General features: G+C 58.3%; 1 protein-coding gene across 20 annotated transcripts in view; it reads right to left on the reverse strand.

Annotated features, from left to right (window-relative positions):
- The window catches only part of CLCNKB (chloride voltage-gated channel Kb), a 36,175-nt gene that overhangs the window by 1,379 nt on the left and 13,901 nt on the right, over positions 1-20,895 (reverse strand). For 5 of the 20 annotated variants that reach the window (XM_077973184.1, XM_077973172.1, XM_077973191.1 and 2 more), the window contains exons 1-18: positions 12,269-12,649; positions 11,550-11,656; positions 10,477-10,605; positions 9,526-9,654; positions 8,159-8,298; positions 7,783-7,860; positions 7,620-7,698; positions 6,978-7,103; positions 6,524-6,608; positions 6,310-6,411; positions 5,608-5,692; positions 5,165-5,338; positions 4,668-4,737; positions 4,395-4,505; positions 3,800-4,013; positions 2,436-2,569; positions 407-495; positions 158-238 (exon numbers count right to left, since the gene is read on the reverse strand). In XM_077973184.1, the coding sequence (XP_077829310.1) occupies positions 158-238; positions 407-495; positions 2,436-2,569; positions 3,800-4,013; positions 4,395-4,505; positions 4,668-4,737; positions 5,165-5,338; positions 5,608-5,692; positions 6,310-6,411; positions 6,524-6,608; positions 6,978-7,103; positions 7,620-7,698; positions 7,783-7,860; positions 8,159-8,298; positions 9,526-9,654; positions 10,477-10,605; positions 11,550-11,649 (1,926 nt within the window). In that variant the 5' untranslated portion in view covers positions 11,650-11,656; positions 12,269-12,649. Of the gene's footprint in view, positions 1-157; positions 242-406; positions 496-2,435; positions 2,570-3,799; positions 4,014-4,394; positions 4,506-4,667; positions 4,738-5,164; positions 5,339-5,607; positions 5,693-6,309; positions 6,412-6,523; positions 6,609-6,977; positions 7,104-7,619; positions 7,699-7,782; positions 7,861-8,158; positions 8,299-9,525; positions 9,655-10,476; positions 10,606-11,549; positions 11,657-12,227; positions 12,650-20,895 lie in introns of those variants that run through there. The other 15 variants (XM_077973131.1, XM_015120296.3, XM_077973143.1 and 12 more) reach the window with 4 other exon arrangements.

The following is a 20,895-nucleotide window of genomic DNA, read 5'->3' on the forward strand; positions in this document are numbered from 1 at the left end:
CAGTCTGCTGATGAGGACACAGGCCCAGGAGGAGAAGGAAGCAGCATAAGGCGGGCGGGGACGCGGGTTGGGAGGGGAGGCTGAAGCCTGAGCTCCTCATCAGCTCTTTCCCCACCCAGGGGCCTCATATGTCACACTCCCCAATTCTCCCTGTTACCTCATGCAGGGAAGTCTCCGGGGACAGCTTCAGGGTCACTGGTTCCGTGGGGCAGCCCCCAGCTAAGATGTCCTGGAGACACTGCTGGGAGTGGGGAAGGGTTACAGGGGAAGGGTTACAGGTGCAGGGCCGGCCTCTCCAGGATGCCTCTCTCAGACCACCTCTCCCTCAGGAGATCAGCAGGCCCCTCCTGTCCCAGCCCTGCTGACCGACCCCCACTCCATCCCCACGCCCCTCAGGAGTACCCACCTGGTGTCCTGGAGCCCAGGAAAGAGGCTCAGCCTGGAGGGCCTGCACCAGCTGGGCCCTTCGCACGTTGCCCACCAGGATCTGGGACTCTGGCAAGTGGAGAGGGAGAGGGAGGGAGGCGCATTAGGAGGAAACAGGAACTCACATTTACTGAGCACCTACTTAGCCAAGAACTGTGCTGGTGTTCCTATGGGGCTGTTGTAACTATTGTCTCCCATTATAAAGGACAGGAACTGAGGCTCAGAGACAGAGAGGCTAATTGTCTTGCCCCAGGTCATTCAGGTGTGGTAGCTGAGGGTGGCTGAGTGAGGCTACCAGGGGGCCAGGAGGGACCCTGGCCACCACTGAGATCCCCCACATTGCAAGGTCTCAAGACAGGAGCAAGCTAGGGACGCCAGCACGATGAAGTCTGTGTGTCAGGGCTGGGCTTTCTCCTTCGTTTCCCAAGAGGCTCACATCTGGCGCAGCCCAGTGAAGGTGCGAACCCAGGAGGACCCTGTGTTCTGAGGTCCTACTGTGTGCTGGGGCCTTGGCAAGCTTCACTCTGGCCCTGGGGTATCAATGGCATTGTCAGATATTTAGTTTTGAGGGCCCAGCTTGGTGTTTTTGCTTTCTGTTGAGTGGAATAAAAACTTGACACTTAGACATGTAAATGTCCCCCTTCCCTTTTAAATGAACAATGAAGGCTATTTCTTGGGTAAGCAGTGGGGTCCCACAGCCTGGGCCTGTGTTGGTTGGAGCACTTTGCTATGGCTCTAAGGGTAAAAGAGGACTTTGTCTTCGAGGCTAATTCTTTCTTTGCTCCAGGAGGTGAAGACTCTTGGGGGGCTCATCCGAAAGCAAACATTTTCAGATGAGATATTTGGCATGTTCCACTGCATAATGCTAACAGTCTTCCAATTAGTGGGGAAAGAAGGGCCTAGCATTTGGAGTGAGAATGTCTGGCAATCATATACTCTCTTGATCCCTACTTTCAAGATGATGAAAATGCAGTACATAGAGCTTAAGTGGTATACTCACATTTAGCTCATAAATGGCTTTATCCCTCTTGGGGTGGACATAGGGGTGACCACTATTGTACAGGTTGCTCACTGCATAAGGTGCCTACCCAAAGTGCAACTGGAGACCAAAATCCAGCTGTGATGTGCTTGCCAGGTGTGCACCTTATCTCATTTGCACAGGGCTGACAGCAGACTTGAGTGAGCAGGGTTACCCACCAACCCCGCCTTATCTTCTGAATGCAGATACTGGAGTTGTACCCACAGGAAATGATGCTCTAGTTAAGGTTTCCGCAAGAAGCGGGTTCCATGCCTTTTTTTTTTTTTTGAGACGGAGTCTCGCTCTGCCGCCCAGGCTGGAGTGCAGTGGCCGGATCTCAGCTCACTGCAAGCTCCGCCTCCCGGGTTCACGCCATTCTCCTGCCTCAGCCTCCCAAGTAGCTGGGACTACAGGCGCCCGCCACCGCGCCCGGCTAGTTTTTTGTATTTTTTAGTAGAGACGGGGTTTCACCGTGTTAGCCAGGATGGTCTCGATCTCCTGACCTCGTGATCCGCCCGTCTCGGCCTCCCAAAGTGCTGGGATTACAGGCTTGAGCCACCGCGCCCGGCCTGTTCCATGCCTTTTAACAAGGGCCACCATGCTTTTGTCTTTAAGGAGATGTTTACCTTATGGCAACAGGGATTTGGGGGAGGGGTCTCATTTGGGGAATGCTTAAAGGGAGGCCTGTAGGGAAGCTTCCAGAAGACCCTGGTGGTGTCCCCATGCTCCTACCCCAGCAGCTACCCAGGAACTGTCTTACAAGCACCCAGCCGACTCTCTTTAGACATGTCAACCACCCCAGGGGAGGGTGGCCATGATTTCCATTTTACTGATGAGGAAACTGAGGCTCACGTGAAGTGACTTGCCCAAGGTCACACGGTTGGTTGCTAAGTCACAGAGCCTGGATGCAGATCCTGTCTGCCTGACAGGTCCAAGAAGGAGGCAGAGGGCATCCCCCACCCCCGACTTCCTCCTCCCTTCTGGCTGGCACCTGTGCTCTCCACCAGGGGATACTCGGCCATGTCTGTGGAGGTCACGACCTTGACCACCTCCTGCAGTGGTGTGTCCTTGGCCAGTGTGGTGATGCTGCGGTTCATGAAGTGCTCCACCCTCACGCGGTGGGAGCTGCAGGCAGAGGGGCTCCCATCAGGTCCCAGAGTCGGGGATGTGAGACCCAGGCCGGCAAGGGGATCTGGGGGAGCTTTGCTTGAACTGGGGACCCATGGCTCTGGAGTGTGGACAGGGCCGGAGAGGTTCATGGAATGAGGGACTCCTGGAATCCACGGTGGGAGGAAACCTGGGGACCACGTCAACGATGACCCAGTTCCTAATTCCCAGCCCCCTGGACCCCCATGTCCCCCAGACCAGCTCCACTTTGTCCTGTTTTACCCAGCGGCCTTCCCTGGAAAATTTAATTTGAATAAAAAGTATATGCGGATGGGCACGGTGGCTCACACCTGTAATCCCAGCACTTTGGGAGGCCAAACAAGGTGGATCACTTGAGGCCAGGAATTCGAGACCAGCCTGGCCAACATGGTGAAACCCGTCTCCACTAAAGTTACAGAAATAATCTGGGCATGGTGGCACATGCCTAGTCTGAGCTACTTGGGAGGTTGAGGCAGGAGAATTGCTTGAACCTGGGAGGTGGAGGTTTCAGTGACTGAGACTGTGCCACTGCACTCCAGCTTACGTAACAGAGTGAGAAAGATTCCATCTAAAAAAAGAAAAAGAAAAAAAAAAAGTGTATGCCTCCACCAGGGAAAAACTTGAAAGTCTGGAAACCACTGGGGTAAGCAGCCCCGTTTTCCAGATGGGGAAACAGGTTCAGAGCAAGGCAGCAGCTTGCTTGTATTTGGAGCGGGGCCTCGGACCCAGGGACTCTCAGAGCCTCTTTGGTCTGCCTCTCTGGCACCAGAAGCTGCTCTGGTCCTATCTGGTTGAGTGAGGACCTCAAAGCCCATTTCCATTCTCATTCCACCTCCTGCTCCCAAAGTTCCAGTGAAGGCTGCAGAAGTGGAGAGAGGGGAGGAGACCCAGATCCGGTGCTGGAGCAAGACATGGCACCTCTCTGAGCCCCGGTTTCCTCAACCTGTACACGGGGCAATACTCATCCTCCTGCTGTGGAGCCCTGCTGACCCCTAGACAGACACTGAGGCCTCAAGGCCAACAACTTGCTCAAGGTCACCCGGGGCACTGGGGAGAATGGAGACCAGAGCACAACTGTGTGTCAGCCCCTCCCAGCCCCCATGTCCAAGGTTTGCTGCGGTGGCATTTCTTTTTGGAGGTGCCCTCCACCCCCAGCCCTACCCGGACACTATGACCCCCTTCAGCCAGCCTGAGGTGGGCACCGCTCACCTGATGTTGCGGCCCAGAATCCATGGCAGGTATGGCAGCTTCTTGACAATGATGGTGCCATCGTAGAAGGAGGGCTGGCAGCTCTGTGCAATGGCATTGGCTGCCAGCACCGCCATCAGCACGGGCAGTGCGTGCACTATCTGGCCGGTCAGCTCAAAGGCCAGCAGCGCCGTGGAGATGGTGTGGGTCACAGCCCCTGAGAAGGCTGCAGCCCCTGCAAGGGCAGAGTCAGGCAGGGCAGCTGAGGCCAGGGGCCAGCCTCATGTGAGGGCAAAACTGGCATAGCTGCGACCAGCGGCTAAATGTGATTTGTAAGAGGTTACAGCCTGGGCACTGTAGGAAGTGCCCAGTGCCTGGGCTTGGTGAGAGGACAGGGATAAGGGAGTCCACGGGGCTGGGGACAGGACAGGAACCATGAGGGAGTGATGGGCCCCGGGGAATGGTGGGACTTAGGAGGGACAGACCCCCATGAGGGGTGCGGGGCTCACTGGGAGGCTCAGTGATGGCTCTGTGCCCTGTGGAGCCACCGGCCAATTCTCCAGGTCCAGCCCAGCCCCACGATGCTGCCTACCCAGCAGGGCCCTGACTTACTCACCTGCCAGGGCATACCCCCCGGGCATGATGGGATTGGTAATCCCTCCAGCCACGATGCCCTCAGGGAAGATGAAAGAGAGAGTCTCCCCAAAGAGGCGCCCGATGGCAGCTCCTGGCCACAGACTTAGGGTGAGGGGGAGCCAGGCTGACCTGGCCCCCACAACCCTCCATCCCTGAGGACCATCCTCAGTACCACCTGGGGGGGGTGAACCGGGAGCCATGGCCCTGCCCCAAGAACCCCGAAATTATCAGAACCTCAGGACTCCAGACTCACCATAGATGAAGATGGGCATGAAGTACCCAGCAGGGATGGGGATGGTGGTGGCCAGAATCAGCATCCAGAACTGTGGGAGTGGGGAGCCCGGGGCAGAGGTTAGAGGCCGCTGGGCAAGGCATTGACCAGGGAGGACAGGACAGGGGACAGGGGAGTGCCCTAGAGAGAAAGAGGGTGCCGGCCATGCACCCATTGCCAGAGTCTGGCATTAGGGGAGGGTCCTCACCCTGAGAAATGCCCACTCTATGCCTGGCACTGTGCCAGGTACATTCCTTTCTTCCTCCTCAGTCTTCCCAGTAACCACCCCATTTTAAAGATGAGAAGACTGAGGCCCAGAGAGCTGAAGTCACTTGCCCAGGACCATGCAGTGGGCAGGGGGCACATCAGGAAGTGTGGGTGGAAGGCCTGGGCTCCATGCCACCAGGTGCAGGGAGGCACCCCCCCACCCACCAGAGCTGGTCCCGGCTCTGTGCTCATCTGGGAGCCAGGGGGCCCACCTTCATAACCAGAAAGAAGGCAAGGGTCCCAAAGATGGTGAACCGCGGGTGGTACCATTCCCACCACAGGTGCTGGGGGTCGAGCTCCTCGGGCCAGGGTGGGCTGGAGTTCCGGGTCATCAGCCCCCAGGCATGGTTGTCAAACAGCGATTCCAGATGCTGCTTCATAGACAGCTGTGGCAGGGCAGGTGGGAACATGAGGGGCCCTGAGTGGCAGACCCCAGCCACCCCCGCACTGCCTAACCCTGCCTGGAATCCTCCTCTGCTACTTCCCAGCAGGGGGCCTTGGGCAAGGCTCTGACCTCCCGGAGCTGTAATATCATATATAAAATAATGCCACAGCATCTCCCTTATGGCGTATTGGGGGGATTAAGTGAGATACATGCAAAGGGGGCAACAAATAGGACTTCCCCACTCCTGCCACCCCACATAGGGCCCCTTACCCGAGAAGCTAGGAAGCGGCCTGCACTTGGCGGGTAGGTGATGGAGGCGAGAACCAAGGTGGCCAGGGCGGAGTACACAGGCTTGCTGTGGGGGGTAGGTGGGCTCTAGGGCTGGCCCTCCCTTTCCCACATCCCCAGGAGAGGGAAGCAGGGCCTCGAGAAGGCAGTACGGTGAGGCAAGGACTGGGGAGGAGGAAGAGCAGGAATGGGGGACATGAACTGAGCCAGCTCCAGGGGACAGCAGCTGTGGGGTCAGCCCCACACTCCTGGGCATTTTTAGGGGTAGAGGCTGATAGGAGAATTGGGGCACAGGCACGCTGGGAGGGAGGACAGAGTGGGGCCAGACTAGGGCAGGGCTCATGCACCTGGGGCAGGAGGGCTTAGCCAATGCCACGGGCACACACGGTTTAAAGGGAGAGAGGGACCAAGAAGGGGTTAAAGGTCAATGAGGGGGTTGGGGTTCACTGAAGGGGTATAGACTCAAGGAGATATGGGGATTAAATGGGGAGGTTTGAGGCCAGTAAAGTAGGGGGGCAGTGACTGTGGGGACTTGTAGGGGGTGTTAGGGGCTCCACATGTGGGGCATTGGTTAGGACGGGCTTTAGAGGCTCAGGTGGGAGGTGGAGCTTTCTACATAAGGTTGGGAGTACGGGTGGGGGAGGCGCTTGCTGAGAGGTCCCCAGCCCCTAGCCCAGAGCCTACCTGGTGGCCAGCAGTTTGGAGCTGAACCGATTGTTCTTGATGAAGCCAAAGAAGGTTCGCTGACAGAAGAGGTAGGCGCAGCTCAGGATGCCACAGAGACCCCTGAGGAGCATGGAGATAGGAGTCCAGAGCCTGACCCCAGTACCAGGGGCTGCAGTCCAGGCCTGGAGGGAATGCCTTGTTGGACTCTCAGGGGCCCAGGGCACCCACTCACCCCAGTATCACAAAAAATAAGATCTCCGGCAGGTCGAAGGGAACGTCCACCCGGAAACTGGTCTTGTAGAGGGAGGTGATGGTCTCTGGGGAAGGAGAGCAGTGGGGAGACGAGATGGCGCTCCCACCCCACCCAAACACAAGTCCCAGACTAACAGCCCAGGGTGGAGGGGGTGCCAGGTCCTGACCCGGAATGTGTGTCCTGGCATTCCAGGCCCCCACAACTAGGCTCCTGCCTCCCTGCCCAGCCTCATCCCTTCTACCCTCAGGGCTCCTGCCCTTCATGTTCAGCACAGGTCAGCCCCTTCCATCCTCCCAAAGAGGTGGGAACAGGGAGGAGGAAAAAGAGGGAGAGAGAGGGAAGAGGAGAGCAAGGGGTGTACACAGGGGAGAAGGGAGGCCACCTCGCCCCAGCACCCAGGCAGGGCCAGGGTCAGGCAGCCCAGGGGGCTCACCCTGCTCGCTATTGAAGACCGCCAGGAGCCGGAACATGAAGGCCCCGCAGGTGGCTGCAAAGAAGCCCCTCCAGTAATCCCAGACAGAGAAGTGGGAAGACATGACCTCGATGCTGAACAGGACGCCTGGGGGCGACACTGATCTCAGGTGGGCCCCCCACCCCCACTCACCTGTGGCTGTAGGGCCCCCTCCCCCTGTCACCTCCTCCCTGACCCATCTGTCCTGCTCTGCTACAGCCTGGACAGGGACAGACAGGAGGGGAGGGCAGGGCATGCGCCCTGGGCGAGGAGGAGCCAGCTGCCCAGAGACCCGTCCAGCCTGGAATGAGGGTGTGCGTCCTCTCACTATTGGGTGGGGATGGTTGCGATCTCCATTTTATAGAGGAGTAAGCCGGGCTCAGAGAGGCCAGCGGGCCAGGGTCACACGTGGATTCGAAACCCAAGTCTGTGTAATGTTACCCTGAAGCCTCTCAGCACCGCCAATCACATCTGGGGGGCGGTGGCTATGCCCAAGGCGGGGCTGAAGTAAGAACTAGAATGAGACCCACCCCCTCCTCCAGGCTCTCAGCTGGGCCGAGGGAACCCAGGGAGAGAGGGGAGGAGCTTGAGGGACCCAGGGGGCGGGGCATGAGGGCGTCTCACCGCTGAAGGGAGCTCCAAAGACTGTGGCCACGCCCACTGCCGCCGCTGCCACCAGCATTTCGTTTTGCTTGCTCTTGTTCTAGGGGGATCCGAGTCCGGGGCTCAGCGTCAGCCCCCTCCCTCCCCACTCCCATTCCTCCAAGGAAGCCCCCAAGTCCCTAACCTCAGGCTCCCCGACGGTCGTGGTGCGCACACGGCCCAGGTAGGCAGCCATCATCACAGACAGGTGCACGAAAGGGCCCTGCAGAGGGAAGGGTGGGCCCAGGGCCCAGGTGAGGGCAGCACAGACAGCCTTACCCAGAGGCAGCACGGCTTCCCCACCACACCCCCTCCTCCATCTCTCCAACCCCCAGGGCTGTCCTCAGATGGCTTTTGTCACACTCTGGGGACCTGGCCTGGCTCTTTCCCCAAGACTGAGCTTCTCAAAGGCAGGGACAAGCCCAAGTCCCCTCTGACCCAGCTTTGGTGGGGTGATGGGGGTGAGGCTGGGGTGGCTGGGGTGGGTAGGGTGGTTGGGGTGCCCTCACCCCTGCCCATACCACTTTGCCCAGGAAGAGGGTGCTGCCACAGGCCAGGGTGCAACACATGCCCACCACCTTGGCCCCAAAGTTCTTGATATCCAGGTAGTCCTCCAAGACCACACCCGACAAGATGGTCTTCACCTCCGGGATTCCAGAACCTTGGCGGGGGTGGGCAGGGCCAGGAGAGGGACAATCTCTAGATTAAAAATCTCAACACTGTACCCGCGAAGTGTTTTCAAATTACGATCTCGCCAGATCAGCAGAACCCTCTGAAGTTAGGATTATTTTCCTTTGGGGACAGGGTCATGCTCTGTTGGCCAGGCTGGAATACAGTGGTAGGATCATAGCTCACGGCAGCCTCAGATGCCAGGGCTCATGTTATCAGCCTCCTGAATAGCTGGGACTATAGGTAGAGACCACTTCGCCCGCCTTACTTCTTTAAAGAGATGGAGTCTGGCTATGTTGCCCGGGCTGCTCTAGAACTCCTGACCTCAAGTGATCCGTCCGCTTCTGCCTCCTAAAGTGCTGGGATTACAGGCGTGAGCCAGTGTGCCCAGCTGGGTTAGGATTCCTTTGTTTGTTTGTTTGTTTCAGACAGGGGTCTCACTCTATCACCCAGGCTGGAGTACAGTGGTGCAAACACAGCTCAGTGCAGGATCAAATTCCCCCACTCAAGCAATCCTCCCGCCTCAGCTCCTGAGTAGCTCGGACCACGGGCACATGCAATCACGCCCAGCTGATTTTTTTCTATTTGTTGTAGAGACAGGATCTCCCTGTGTTGCCCAGGCTGGTCTCAAACTCTAGGCAAAAAGTGATCCTCCTGCCTCAGCCTCCTAAATTGCTGGGATTACAGGCATGAGTCACCGCACCCAGCCTAGGGTAAGGTCCTTAAACTCATTTAGCAGATTTGGACGCTGAGGGTCACAGATGGAATGTGAGTTGCTTACATTCCTCCCGCCAGACCTGGCAGAAAGCTGTGGTAGGACAGGGGAAGCCTGGATGAAATCTCAGGCCACCACTGAGTGAGCCTTGAGCTCCCCTCTGCTAGCCTGGAGCTGGAGGCCGGGCTGAGCGGCCAGGTGGAGCTGTGCCTCCTCCACCAGCTCCTCCCTGGCACTGGCCACTGCAACAGGCTTCACAGAAGAACCTCCCACCAGGCCTCCCATCAAGTCCCAGAGGAGCCCCTGGAAAGTGGGTAGGGCCAGCAGTGACCCAGAGGTCAAGATCTGGCCTTCCTCCTGTGTCCCTTCAGGCAAGCAACATGACTCTTCTGGGCCTTTGTCTGAGAAATGAGGCTGCCGCTTCCCGACTCCCCCCATCAGAAGCCCCCTGGGATCTGAGAAGGTTTTGGCCAGTGGGGACTGGCGTGGTGACCATGGACTCACCTCCAGAGGAGGGCGTGATGCTCTGGGAGAAGCCCGAGGAGAAAGAGACGAGGGCCACAGGGTACACAGTCCAGGAGAGATACCGGAGCAGGTGACTGTCCCCAATCTCTCCGTACAGCCACTCATGTGCTGGGGACAGCTGTGTATCAGGAGCCACCCATAGCCTCTGCAGCCCTCGGGGCTAGACACTGTGGTGCCCACTTACTGACCAGAAATGGAGTCACAAAGAGGGAAGAACAAGGCCACCCAGTGAGGGGTAGACCCCCAAGAAGAGGCAGGAGTATGACCCTGGGTCCATATCCCAGGTTTCCACTGCCTAGCTGAGTGACCGTGGGCAAGCCACTCAGCCTCTCTGAGCCTCAGTCTCCCCATCTGTCAAGTGGGCTAGTGATGGGCTCTCCCTCACAGGCTCATTGAAGACTAAAGAGGGCCACTGAGAACTAAATGACACAGGCGTGAAGCACCAAACACCATAGTAGGTCCTGCTTCTGGCAGCTGAGGGTCTCCAGAGAAAGTGTCTTAGACCCTTCCTGGCCCACACCCCCTCTTCCAGGGAGGCCTCAGGGTGGAGGCAGGCTGCTGAGGGAGTGGGGGTTGGGAAGGAAGCTCCAAGCTTAGTGTTATAGGCAAGTGCCCCCACTCCCACCCCAGGGCATGGAGAAGGGAAGGAGAAGGAACGGGGTGGCTGGAAGAGGAGGCAGAGAGGTCAGAGGAGGAAGCGCTCTTGGGAACATTCAGGCCTCTCTCCCTTGTTCAAATGAGATAACTGAGGCCCAGAGAGGGGCAGGAGCCTGCCCAGGATCACACAGCAAGTCAGGAGTAAAGCCAGGACCAGATCCCCACCCAGAGCCCACCTCCCACCTCTGCTACACCTGGCGACATCCACCTGGCATCCCCAGAGCGAGCTCAGGATCCCTTGGCCCAGAGCAGCACCTGCCATGGAGGGGTTACCTTGGACAACACTCCCGACAGCCAAGTCCATGGCATAGCTGACCAGGGCCATGAGCACCCCGAGGACCATCAGGAAGTACCAGTCCTCACCCAGGCGGAACAGCTTCTGCTTCAGCCACTCCAGGCCACCTGGGGCAGGGCGTGGGGTCATGGCACAGGGTGGGGCAAGAGGCACAGACAGTCCCATCCTAGGAGGCCTGCTGGGTTCCAGGCAGGGAGGCTGGGGCAGTGGGGTGGAGCTTGGTGGTGGACTCTGGGGTAGTCCTGAGGGGGACCTGCCTCACATAAGTAGCCGGGCAGGATTTGTGGCAGGCAACAGTGGTGACACAGTGGGTGCCAGACCTGCTGCCCCTGCCGGAAGGCCTTTGACCTGTCCACCCTCCCCATCCCTGCCTGTACTGGGAGGTTCCTGGGGGACAGGGAGTGTGGAGGAGGCTGGCAGCTACAGCTTTCACCTGTATCCCCGCAGAGTCCGTAGCTGACAGAGCACCAGGGTCTAGCAGACTCCTGCGTGTCCCAAGGCCTGTGGCACCAGGTATCCTCTGGGTCCACAGCAATGCCCCTGGCCAGCTGGCTACCAGCCCAGCCTGGGAGCTGGCCCTCACTGGGGCTGCACTTAGCCTCCTTCTGGAGTCCCTACTTGCTCTGCCCTGTAGCTGAGGGGACAGTCAGGTCTCAAAGTGAACAAGGCACATGAGGCTCCAAGGAAAGGTGCCAAGTGCAGGTTGCCCCAGCCCCTTGCTGTGGCCCCAGCTGTCTCAGCAGCTAACCCCCACGTCCCCTCACTGGCACAGGTAGGTGAGGGAGAGGCCTGGGTGGAGGATGGGCACAGTGACCAGGCCTTGGGCTATATCTCCCGAAAGGCAGAGGGCAGATGCCTGACCCATCTGACCCACAGACAGTGGGACAGACAGACCCTTTCTCTCCCTGCCACCCAGGAGACTTTGGGCAGTGATGTCCTGGACAAATGCCAGGAGGAGGGTGGCTTCTGGGCAGGGAGGTGCGGTGGGAGCTGGGCAGGAGTGATGTCCTGAGTGGTCCTCCAGGGGAAGGGAAGAGGACCTGGCTCTCACCTCGGACGCCTCGGCGGATGCGGGGACACGGGCCCCACAGCTCCTGCAGAGTCACAGGGTCCCCTGAGGAGCCCTCACGCAGCCCCACCAACTCCTCCATCAGGCCCCTGGGGAAGCAGATAGAGGGAGCGACCCGGGTGAGCTGCTGCACGTCCTCGCGCTGCCTCTAGGCTCTTCCAGTGCTCTCTCCACCAAATCAAGAGGAAGGATTGTGCTTTCGTGTGTGTGTGTGTGTGTGTGTGTGTGTGTGTGTGAAGTTACCACACTAGGTCTGTGTGTGCCCTCATCCCTGAGATTCCATCACTGAGGGTGTGTACCTGTGTGTGTCATTTTGTGGGAGGGGGGTGGGATTCCTAGGTATCCCCCCGTGTCTAGCAGCAGATTGGGCACAGGCCGGAGCCTAAGCCCTGCTCAGAGCCCCTTCCCCTTCTGTGGCCGCTGCTCCCACCCTTCTGGGTTGCTTGGCACTTCCGCTGCTGGAAGCAGTCTCTGCCCAGGGCTGGGACTCACTGCAGAGTCCCATGGATGGCTCTGACTCTCCCTGTCCACCACTGAGCACCCCCCACCCCAGCCCAGGCCACAGAGGCAGGAAAACCCCAAGCCCAGAAGGAGATCCCTCCAGGGCCACAGTGAGGTGCTGGCTTCTGCCCCTACCACCCCACACTCCGCCCTGCCTACCTGGCCCTGGCAGGCCCCAGCTCCTTGCAGCGACCCCTCACCTGTCAGTCCTCCTGCTGTGACTGAGCTGGCCCTCTTCTCACAGAGCCTCCAGCTCCCCTGCACCTGGACAGGTGTGTGTTCCAACAATCAACATCCTCCCCCCTTTGCTGCCGGGCCCAGGGTTTATGGCGAACACTTCGAATGTCCTTGAAAACCGACCAGAACTGCCCAGGCCGGAGCGGAGCAGAGCAGAGCTGCCAAGAGGGAGGGGAGCAGGAGCCTCTCCACCCACCACAGTGGCACAGAGGGTGGTGCCCGGCTGTCCTCAGGCTCCTGGGTGCTGCTGGACAGGGTCTGGGGAGGGGGAGCGCACACACACAGCAGGACAGCGAGGGGCCATCTGCCAGGGCTGAGGCTCAGGGCCCAGGAGTCTCAGAACTGGACATGGAAGGTTTGGAAAAGCACAGAGGGAGAGGGGAGGAGGCTGGGCAGGGAAGGAGAAGGCAGGCCGGCAAAGGTGAGTGGGGTCAGCATGACCACAGCCTCCCTGTGTGCCAGGTAGAGAGTCAGCCTTCCCCAGATTAATTACCCTGAGTGCCCACGGAAATCCCACGAGGCAGGCAGTGTGATCCCGTTGGAGAGAAATGGCATCTCAGGGAGGCGAGGCTGCCTATCCAAGATCACAGAGGCCGAGGCAGAACCGGGATTCCCTGCCCAGGTTTGCCTGGCTCCAAAGCCTGCAGGCTGTGCCGAACGGTCCCGTCCTGATGAGCCATCTTGTCCAGGGCTGGCGAGGAGGTTGACACCTGAGGCAAGGCAGTGAATTGGGGTCAGGAAATGGACTCGAGCCTTGTGTCCAGACCCTCCAGGCTCAGGAAATGCTTCTCAAAGCACACGTCCAAGGGCCAGCGGCTCTATCTGGGGACTTCTGGGTAATTCCACAGACTTTGTCCTACCCTAACAGAGGATGGGAGCACAGGTGTGAGGGGACATGGCGAGGAACAAGCATGTGCCGTGTGCCTGCTACGTGTCAGGTGCTTCCGATCTGCAACTCAAGTCCTCCTCCCCGCACCCTGTGAATGGGGAGAGCATTGCCATTTTGTAGATGATCAGAGAGGTGGGTCACTCATCCAAGGTCACACAGCAGAGGCTGAACCCAGCCCTCCACTGTGCAACTCTTTCCCTGCCACAATCTCCTCCGCTCCTGAGGCTGAACCAGGGCAATGGTTTGAGCACAGAACAGAAGAGTTGTGTCTGATGCCACTTTTGGGCAAGAGGCTGGGGGCAATTGCCTCCACTCCTACCAGACAGAGCCACCCTCTGAATAACATGATGGCCCTTGAATGATTGTTAAAACCGGGGACCCTGGGCTACCCTCTGCCTCTAGATGCCAGGCAAGTCAAATCAAAATCGAAGGTGTGTGTTGTAGGAGGTGGGACCCGAGCCCGCCTTCACCTTGGCCACCCCAACCTGTTGACTCTGCACAGCACCAGAACTGGCTGCCCTGTTGACATCCTAATCCCCAGTGTCTGGTCTGGGGCAGCTGCTGGTTACGGTCCCACATCCAGCACCGCACATTCGTATCCACATTCACCCCCCAACCCTGTGAGCACCAGGAGGCCGAGAAGAGCACAGCCAGGGGGCGCGGGACCCAGTGCAGGTCCCTCCCAAACCCACTGCCTCCACATTAGCCCTAATTTCTCCCCTTACACATCAGTCGCCTGGCAGCAGTAGCGGGGGCTCAGTAGAGTGACAGCAGGGGAGAACCCAGTGTGGCTCTGGGACCCTAACGCGAGCACCTCTGTTTCCTCCTCTGTCAAATGAGCTGAGCCTGAGACCTGGGTCTCTGTCTCATGACAGGATAAGGGTGGGAGTCGGGTGCCCAGGACCCACACAGCCCCCTCGCCTCAGAGCAACTGAGGACAGGGGATGGGGGACAGGGCACCCTGAAAGAGACAGGGCGGGTATCGGTGGGAGCGGGGCGGTGCAGAGAACCCACATGCAGAGGTCACTGAGTCCCCACACTACTTTGCAGCCTGGCAGGTGACATGAAGCTGCTTTTATTCCAACAGTTACACCCCTACTGTGAGGTGCCTAGGAGGGGAGGGAGGCTCTGGTTATTCCTGACTTCCCAGAGGAACTGTGGGGACAGCTGGGGAGCTAGCAGATCCCCCATCTCCCACCACTCCCCAAGACACAGGCCTTACCAGCTGCCCCCCACAGCCCCTTCCCATGCCTTACCTGGTCCCACTGTCTTCAGCAAGAGGGGAAGGGAGCTGAAGAGTGAGGAGTGCTGCGGGTTCTTTAGGAACGCCAGGCTCCCAGAGTCCGAAGGTGGCTCCAGACACCCCAAAGGTTCCAGGCAGTCTCTGACTGGGACCAGCTCCAGGTGGAGGGGATCTGAGTGTTTCCTCAGTGACCACGTCCCTTCCCCTTCGCTTGGCCACCCCATGCCAGGCGCCTTGGGGTCTCAGCCCAGGTGGACTGGCCTGTGGGCTGAGGACCCACCAAGCACGGGAGAGGCCAGAGAGGAAGAGACGCCTGCTAAAGTCATCCCGAGAGGCTGGGCCCGACACAGCCCTCTGCACATCCGATGAGAAGGGATGCTGGAGGGAAACAGTGGTCATGACAAGGTTCTGAAAAGACAGGAGATGCGGGGCTGGGCACAGTGGCTCATGCCTGTAATCCCAGCACTTTGGGAGGCCGAGGCCAGCAGATGACCTGAGACGAGGAGCTTGAGACCAGCCTGGCCAACCTGGCGAAGCCCCGTCTCTACCATAAATACAAAAATTAGCTGGGCAGGGGGGTGCACACCTGTAATCCCAGTTACTTGGGAGACTGAGGCAGGAGAATCGCTTGAACCCGGTAGGCAGAGTTTGCAGTGAGCTGAGATCATGCCACTGCACTCCAGCCTGGGTGTGATTCCTTCTCAAAAAAACTAACAAAACAAAAAGATTTAAAAAAAAAAAAGAGACAGAAGACGTTTGGGCTGCTGGGGTGCTGACAGCCCGACCCAGTGGTAAGGGGACAGAGGGGAGAGATTGCAGGAGAAAGTCCTGAGCCCAGGAGATGTGGCGGCAAGTGTGATGCTGGCAAGATGCTTCCAGGCTGATGGAGCGGAGAGGGCACGGTGATGCCGCAGCAGAGAAAACAAGGCTCCGGAGGGGCGGGCAGGGATGGGAGCCAGTCCGGGATGGATGGGCAAGAAGGTCTTGGGTGCAGCAGAAACAGCTCTTCCTTTGTTGCAGAACGGAAAGGAGGTGATGTGAGCGAAGGCGCAGGCAGGGTGGTGATTTGGGGTAGAAAGAATTAAAAAAAGAAAAAAAAGTCCGGGCGCGGTGGCTCAAGCCTGTAATCCCAGCACTTTGGGAGGCCGAGACGGGCGGATCACGAGGTCAGGAGATCGAGACCATCCTGGCTAACACGGTGAAACCCCGTCTCTACTAAAAAATACAAAAAACTAGCCGGGCGAGGTGGCGGGCGCCTGTAGTCCCAGCTACTCAGGAGGCTGAGGCAGGAGAATGGCGTAAACCCGGGAGGCGGAGCTTGCAGTGAGCCGAGATCGCGCCACTGCACTCCAGCCTGGGTGACAGAGCCAGACTCCATCTCAAAAAAAAAAAAAAAAAGAAAAAAAAAAGAATTCTCCATCTAGATATATTTGGAAGATGTCACTCAGGGTCACTAGAGGCCCCACATCCTGGTGCATAATTTCCACCCTTGCTCCAGAGTCTGTGGCATGAACTCACTGGATGATATAATTACCTTCTCCCCAGCGGCCCTCACCTCCTGCTAAGCACCACACTCAGCTCTTAGCCTCCGTTATGTTATCTAGGCCTCACCACAACTCGTGAGGTGAATGACATTGTCACCATTTTGCAGGGGAGGAGACATGTTCAGAGCTGTTAGGAATAGGCTAGGGATACCAGCTGGGAAACGGCAAAGTCAGAGCCCACACCCAAGCCTGCTCTATAAGCTGCACCCGCTGCCTCTCCTCCCAGCACCACTGTTGTCTCTTCCTTCTTACTCTGTATGCCAGGGGACACCAGAGCATGACCCATGAGAGGGCAGACCCCGACCTCACGGAGCACCAGAAGGCTGACCCCCTTCCCCGCCCAGGGCCCCACGACTCGGGCCATCTGCCAGCACAGCATGCCAGGCCCTGCCTGATCCTCTCTCTCCTCTTGTTTTAGGACAAACAGATGGATTTCTGTTGGGATCCTTGGCAAATCAGTGCACTTGTGTGTCCCCCAGTCCAGCCAGCCCCAGCTGACACCATCGCCCCTCTATCCCCTGTGCCCAGCCCAGGCACACAGTCCCACCAGCCCTAAGACAAGAATCTGATGCAACAGTGGGTAGGGGTGGTCCCGTGGGAGTTGGTAGAATCTTTCTGGCTTTAGTTGCCCTGTTCTTGCCCACTGGCCAGAGGACCTGGTGGGCTGGGAGACGGGATGGGTGGGACTGGAGGGATGTCTGGCCAGCAGCCTGGCCCACCCTGCTCACTCCTCCTGCCCCTTCCTCTGGAGGTGCTTCCAGACCACCAACGGCTACCTGTCCGACTCCAGGTCCTGCCCCAGCAACTACAACGTGGCAGCCCTGGCCACCTCGTCCCTTGTGGGTAGGTTCTGGCTGCAACGCTCCTGCCCTTGGAGAATGCACGGTCCCACCCTAGACCCTGGCTGTGGGAAGGGCACAGCTGAGTTGCAGGTGGGAAGACGGCAGCCCTGTTGGATTCTCCATTTGCTAAATGCCAGAGTCCCATTTTCTAAATGCCAGCCCTGCTGGATTCTCCATTTCTAAATGCCACAGGTCACCGGGGGACCAGTGGCTCAGGGTTCTGCTTCCACGAGTTAAACTGCTGGGTTCTTAATAAGCTCTGCGGGGGTGGGGCAGAGTTTTTCAGATGGCTGTCTGGCATGGCCTCCCTGCCTCTCTGCCAGTCACATCACCTTAATCCAGGTTCCCTGGAGGCAGAGCCTGACATAGGCATGACTGTGCAGGTGATTCCCTGGAGACTGGCCTTCAAGAGAAACCAGCAGTCAGTGGGGGAGGCAGAGCGCGCTGGAAAGGGGCTCAGCAGGAGTCTAGCCCTGCCCACCTGGTCCCACCGCAGCTTGGGGGCATGAATAGCACCCCAGAATTGATGGCACGCTATGGCAAGAGGCTGGACTATATTTTATTGTTTTGTTTTATTTTATTTTATTTTTTTATTTTATTTTATTTATTTTGAGAGACAGAGTGTCACTCCGTCACCCAGGCTGGAGTGCAGTGGTGTGATCTTGGCTCACCGCAACCTCCACCTCCCGAGATCAAGCAATTCTCCTGCCTCAGCTGCCCAAGTAGCTGGGATTACAGGTATGCGCCACTACACCCAGCTAACTTTTGTATTCTTAGTAGAGACAGGGTTTCACCATGTTGACCAGACTGGTCTTGAACTCCTGACCTCAAGTGATCTGCCCGCCTCAGGCTCCCGAAGGGCTGGGATTATAGGCCTGAGCCACTGCGCCCGGCCAGGGGCTGGACTTTATACTCTCCCACTGCTGCCTCACTGGCTGCCCCTGGGGAGGAATTTGCAGCCTCCCGGGCATATCTGGGTGAGGCAGCTCCCATTGGCTCAGGGCGGTTCTGCAGATACGGTTGTAGGTGTGAGCTCACAGCAGCAGCACCTGAAGCAGATGGGGATAGGCTCCTGGCACAGTGAAGGAGGTGTCGGTGATCACCACGGCATCAGGTGGCACCAGCGTGGCCTTCACCTGTTTATGCATACCCAGCTCTGCTCCATGCCCTGCAGGCTCTGCTTCACTAAAGCCCGCCCAGCTCCCCCGGGACCCCTGGGGCCCTCCCTCCCCACATTGGCCTGTGCCTTTCGCTTCCACCCGCAGCACCTTAGACCGCTGCACCTACCTTTCAAGAGCCACTTGAACCCCCGCCTTCTTCAAAACACCTTCTTAGATACCCAACACCCCCCACTTTAGTGATTGGGAGCGAGATTCTCCCCTTGCTTCCACACACCCATCTTTCCCATTTTCCCAGCTCTCTAATTTCCTTTGTGGATACCTCCTCTTTCTTCTCAGTCTGTCACCCAGGCTGGAGTGCCGTGGTGCGATCTCCGCTCACTGCAACCTTCACCTCCCAGGTTCAAGAGATTCTCCTGCCTCAGCCTCCCAAGCAGCTGAGATTACAGGCACATGCCACCATGCCCAGCTACTCTGTGTGTGTGTGTGTGTGTGTGTGTGTGTTTTTAATAGAGACAGGATGACAGGATTTTACCATGTTGGCCAGGCTGGTCTCAAACTCCTGACCTCAAGTGATCTTCCCGCCTTGGCCTCCCAAAGCACTGGGATTATAGGCATGAGCCACCACACCAAGCCTCGTCTTTCTTAAATATCACCATTCCTCACATCATGGCTTCGGAGACCCCGGTGACTCCCAGATCTGTGTTGTCAGACTTGGTTAATGACAATCCTGAACCTTTGCTGACAGCCCCTCTCTATCTTCCACACACAACTCCTCTCCTCCTAAAGCCCCCGACCCCTCCTCTCTGTCTGCCCAGCCCTTGCCATGTCTGTTGCTGGGTCCTTGCAGTAACCCCTAATCTTCCAACTGGGGTGTCTTTCTAAACAGCTGTGCTAACTGCTCACTCTCTTGCTCATTACTCTGCTGGGGCTCCCCATTGCACAAGGAGAATATCTGAGCCCTCCACCTGGTTCTCTCCAACCCTGTTCTGGCCCTGATCAGCTCCCAGCTTCTCCTGTCGCCCAGTCCTAATGTGGACCCCATGTCTCACCCCAGCTAGTCCTGGACTCATGCCAGACTCTTCCATGCCTTCATCCTCATCTCATCTCTGAAATGAAACCTCCAGTCTTGCCTCTATCTGTCCAAACCCAACCCACCTTCAAATTCCAATCCCAGGTCCCCTCTTCCAGGAAGCCTTCCCTGCCTGCTCCATCCACCCAGGTCTCACCTCCAGCAGAGCTGGAGGCCACAGAGATGCTCTCTCAGAATGTGTTTAATGGATCATGGAGAAAGCTGGGGGCTCATGAGTGGTCCTCGGGTGGATCTCCTTGGGCGGAAGGGTCTGAACTTAGTCAGAAAGGGAGTGAGGGGTGTGGGCAATCTGGGGAAGAGGCACCCAGTGGGCGGGAACACAGACTAGGAGTAGGATGCTGGGAGGAAATGCTGATGCCAGTGGGTGGGGGCATTGAGGGGAGGGGGCCGCAGAGCTCAGAGGCCTCAGGGCAGGAGTGAGGAGGAGGCTTTGGAGGGCATGAGGAATTAGATGGGTATAAGCCCTTGGGGAGGTGTGGGGCACTGATGGAGACTGTGGCACACTGAGGGAATGTGGGGTACAGGCCACCAGGTGGGCCTGAGGCATGGAGGCCAGGCCCTGGGCTGGGCCTTGTGTCAGGACAGTCGCCCAGATGCCCTCCATGCCCCAGGGGTGGTGCAGAGCATCAAGGACCACATCACAAAGCCCACGGCCATGGCCCGAGGCCGCGTGGCCCACCTCATCGAGTGGAAGGGCTGGAGTGCCCAGCGGGCAGGCTGGGAGCTGTCCCCAGCTGAGGACGAGCATTACTGCTGCCTCCCAGACAAGCTGCGTGAGGCCCGCTTTGCTGCAGGTCAGTGAGGAGGGGACTGGCCAGGGCTCTGTGGGGGTGAAGCTGGGACCTTGAGGGGCCCAGATCACTGCATGGGCATTGTCTGGGCAGGAAAAAATAATGGCATAGGGTGGGGGGCTATTAAGTGAGCATTCTTGACCACTGGGGCGTGGATGGGCAGCGCTGAGAGGCGGCCACGCTCCAGCCTGTCCTGGAGCAGCTCCATGGGGCACTGAGGCTGTCCCCACCCATTCCCCTCTGAGCCAGATCTGGATGTCCCCCCAGGGGTCGCCGAGCAGTTTGCCATCACAGAGGCCACACTGAGCACTTGGTCCTCGCTGGACGACGAGGAACTGCACCCCGAGAACAGCCCCCAGGGCATCGTCCAGCTCCAAGGTACAGCCCAGGAGGTCCGGGGGCAGGGGTGAGCAGAGCGGAGCTGAGGCTGGATGTCTGCCCACCACCAAATGCAGTGTGACCTCGGCCAAGCCCCTTCCTTTTCTCAGCCTAAGTTTCTTCATCTGCAAAATGCGGCAGTGATCCTTGCCCTGCCCATTGCCCGGCAGTGCCAGGAGCAGGAAGTTGAGAATGAGCACAGTGGGGGCGGGAATCGAGTGCTTACCGCACTGAGGGCTGTGCACGAGGCATCTCACAGAATCCTCACAGCAGCCCTAGGGAGGGGGGTCCTGTTGTCCCCATTTTACAAATAAGGAAACAGAGGCATACAGAGGTTCAGAAACTTACTCCAAATGACACAGTTAGAAGCGTCAGAGCTGGATCTGAAACTTAGCACCAGACACAAGCAACCGCCTTTCTAGAAGCCCAGGTTACTATTGAGGGCTTCAAGGAGCCTTGGCCTTGGGGGAAGCCTGCGCTTAATCCTCCCTGACAGATGGAGAGGAACGGGGAGGGGACAGAGGCCCAGGGGAGCACTGGTTGTCCCAGTTCTCAGAGAGCACAGGCTGGCTCCAAGCCCACTCTTGATTCCTCTGTTTACTGCCTCGAGGAGGAACCTGGGGCTCAGAGGATTTTGGTGACTTGACCAAGGTCACAATGCTCACCAGTCACACAGCTGGATTTAGAGGCAG

The sequence above is a fragment of the Macaca mulatta genome, chromosome 1, assembly GCF_049350105.2.
Source record: "Macaca mulatta isolate MMU2019108-1 chromosome 1, T2T-MMU8v2.0, whole genome shotgun sequence".
Lineage (NCBI taxonomy): Eukaryota > Metazoa > Chordata > Mammalia > Primates > Cercopithecidae > Macaca > Macaca mulatta.